Source organism: Rhinopithecus bieti, unplaced genomic scaffold, assembly GCF_001698545.2.
Source record: "Rhinopithecus bieti isolate Rb0 unplaced genomic scaffold, ASM169854v2 scaffold_39746, whole genome shotgun sequence".
Taxonomy (NCBI): domain Eukaryota; kingdom Metazoa; phylum Chordata; class Mammalia; order Primates; family Cercopithecidae; genus Rhinopithecus; species Rhinopithecus bieti.
Window position 1 is genome coordinate 68,683 of NW_016816960.1, and position 2,780 is coordinate 71,462.

General features: G+C 47.5%; 1 protein-coding gene across 1 annotated transcript in view; it reads right to left on the reverse strand.

Annotated features, from left to right (window-relative positions):
- The window catches only part of ZNF589 (zinc finger protein 589), a 34,354-nt gene extending 32,425 nt beyond the window's left edge, over positions 1 to 1,929 (reverse strand). The window contains 1 exon segment of the mRNA XM_017855643.1: positions 1,764 to 1,929. Coding sequence (XP_017711132.1) covers positions 1,764 to 1,929 — 166 coding nt within the window.
- Positions 1,930 to 2,780: the final 851 nt, after the last annotated feature.

Sequence of the window (2,780 nt, forward strand, 5' to 3'; positions counted from 1 at the left end):
AAAATGTTTTCCTTAAAAAAATTTAGTAACAAAAAGGCATTATTTTACATTTTTGCAAAATTCTTTAATACTCAATAGAAGAAGCTGGGAGGGTGCAGTGGCTCACGCCTGTAATCTCAGCACTTTGGGAAGCTGAGGCAGGTGGATCACCTGAAGTCAGGAGTTTGAGACCAGCCTGGCCAACATGGTGAAACCTCATCTCTACTAAAAGCACAAAAAAATTAGCCAGGCATGGTGGTGTGTGCCTGTAATCCCAGCCACTCAGAAGGCTGAGGCAGGAGAATGGATTGAACCTGGGAGGCAGAGGTTGCAGTGAGCAAGATTGTGCCATTGCATTTCAGCCTGGGCAACAGGAGCTAAAACTCCATCAAAATAAATAAATAAATACATAAGCTGAATTTTCCATCTACTTCTGCATCCAATCTGTTGTAACAGCTGTTAAGCTGTTGTATAGCAGGAGGACCAAGCAAACTCCTGACAGATTTGATGGGTTAAGTAACAGTGAAACTTTCTTCAATTTTAACATTTTATTACTCATATAGACAGCAAAAGGAAAAGTGCCAAAGGCGTGAACTCCTTGCGGCCTTTATACTAAGTGACACCAAAACAAAAGGGACCAGATGACTGCGTCACAAATGATAGGACAGCCTGTTGCTGAGGAGCCAATTCTAGACTGCAATTGAGCAACTTTATAGCCTACAGCTGTACCCTGGGGAGGCAGAGCAGAAAGCCACATACCTAATCAAAACCCTCATAAGGAGGCTGGGCACGCTGGCTCACGCCTGTAATCCCAGCACTTTGGGAGGCCAAGGCGGGTGGATCACCTGAGGTCAGGAGTTTGAGACCAGCCTGGCCAACATGGGGAAACCTCGTCTCTGCAAAAATACAAAACTTAGCTGGGTGTGGTGGCCGGTGCCTGTAATCCCAGCTATTCGAGAGGCGGAGGCAGGAGAATCGCTTGAACCCAGGAGAAGGAGGTTGCAGTGAGCCAAGATTGAGCCACTGCACTCTAACCTGGGTGACAAGAGCAAACTTATGTCTCCAAAAAAAAAAAAAAAAATCTTTATTAGTCATCCTGACCCAGCAAGAGCTTGATAACTGCACATACCCTCACCTCAAAAGGCCAGCAAAAAGTCAGGCAATGCAACTTTTTATCACCACTATGGAGAGTTTTGCGTTTTGTTTTGTTTTGTTTTGTTTTTTTGAGACAGAGTCTCAATCTGTCACCCAGCCTGGAGTGCAGTGGTGCAATCTTGGCTCACTGCAACCTCTGTCTCCTGGATTCAAGCGATTCTCTTGCCTTCACCTCCCGAGTAACTGGGACTACAGGCACCCACCACTGCACCCGGCTGATTTTTGTATTTTTAGTAGAGATGGGGTTTTGCCATGTTGGTCAGGCTGGTCTCAAACTCCTGACTTCAGGTGTTCCACCCACGTTGGCCTCCCAAAGGGCTGGGATTACAGGTGTTAGCCACAGCTCCCGGCCTCCAGGGTACTTTTTACTGTAAAGGTAGCACCATTGTTGATTAGATGTGTTCAGGGAATCTAAATATATAACATAGTCCATCTAAGAGTCCTCGAATAGTCTGGCCCATGACGACTGTGCAGACAGGGATAAACCCCTGGTTATGTACCCTGGAGTTCCCTTTGTCACCCAACTGTGTAGCTGGCAGTCAGGCACACTTGCCAGACTTCCTTGGCCTCCCGTGCTGGAATCACTAGGTCTAATTTGGGGGTGCAGTCCTGAGTTGCAGATGGATTACCATGCCTTGTGTGCTGGTATGTCCACGAGGCCATGGTCCTTACTTGGCCAGCACAGGTCTGATTAACTTGTAGATTCCATTGATGTTCATCTTTGAATGGTCGTTTTTCATGGGCAGCCACAGGAGTCATGAACGGGGCTGTGGGTCCAGTGCAGTCTGCTGCCATAATGTTCATCCCTACAAAGACCTCAGTCTTTGAGACTAAATCATCAAGTTGCCCCACTGCCAGGCACCAGACCACATTGCCAGTCCATCGGCTACTGCCCACCAGTCAGTGAAAATGTTAAGATGAATTGTAGGAGATATTTTCCAGAGCAAACACCACAACCCAGAGCTCTGCTTTCTCTCTCACTCTTTCTCCCCTTTTCCATTGCAGTTGAAAACAGATTTCCGGCCAGGCGCAGGATCTCACGCTTGTAATCCCAGTACTTTGGGAGGTTGAGGCGGGTGGATCACCTGACATCAGGAGTCCAAGACCAGCCTGACCAACATGGTGAAATCCCGTCTCTACTAAAAATACAAAATTAGCCAGGTGTGGTGGTTCATGCCTGTAATCCCAGCTACTCGGGCGGCTGAGGCAGGGGAATTGCTTGAACCCAGGAGGCAGAGGTTGCTGTGAGCTGAGATCATGCCATTGCACTCCAGCCTAGGCAAGAAGAGCGAAACATCGTCTCAAACAAAAAAAAAAAACAAACAGATTTCCTTGAGGCTGAACAGCTGCAATGGCCCAGTGCACCCCATCAGCCTTTAACAGAGCAGATGTGTCCCTGAATCAGGCCCAGGCATTTTCAGAAACAGTGGTATACCAAAGTCCCCAAGAAGCTCTGGCACAGACCCCCACATTTGAGACAGCCATATCTAGAAGGTGACTAGCCACTTTTTCCTGCACGTGTTAAACTCTTAAGGGAGGAGACCACCCCTCATATTGTCTTATGCCCAATTTCTGCCTCCAAAGAAAAAAGAAGTAAAAACTAAAAGGCAGAAATGAAATCCACAGGCAGACAGCCTGGCGCCACG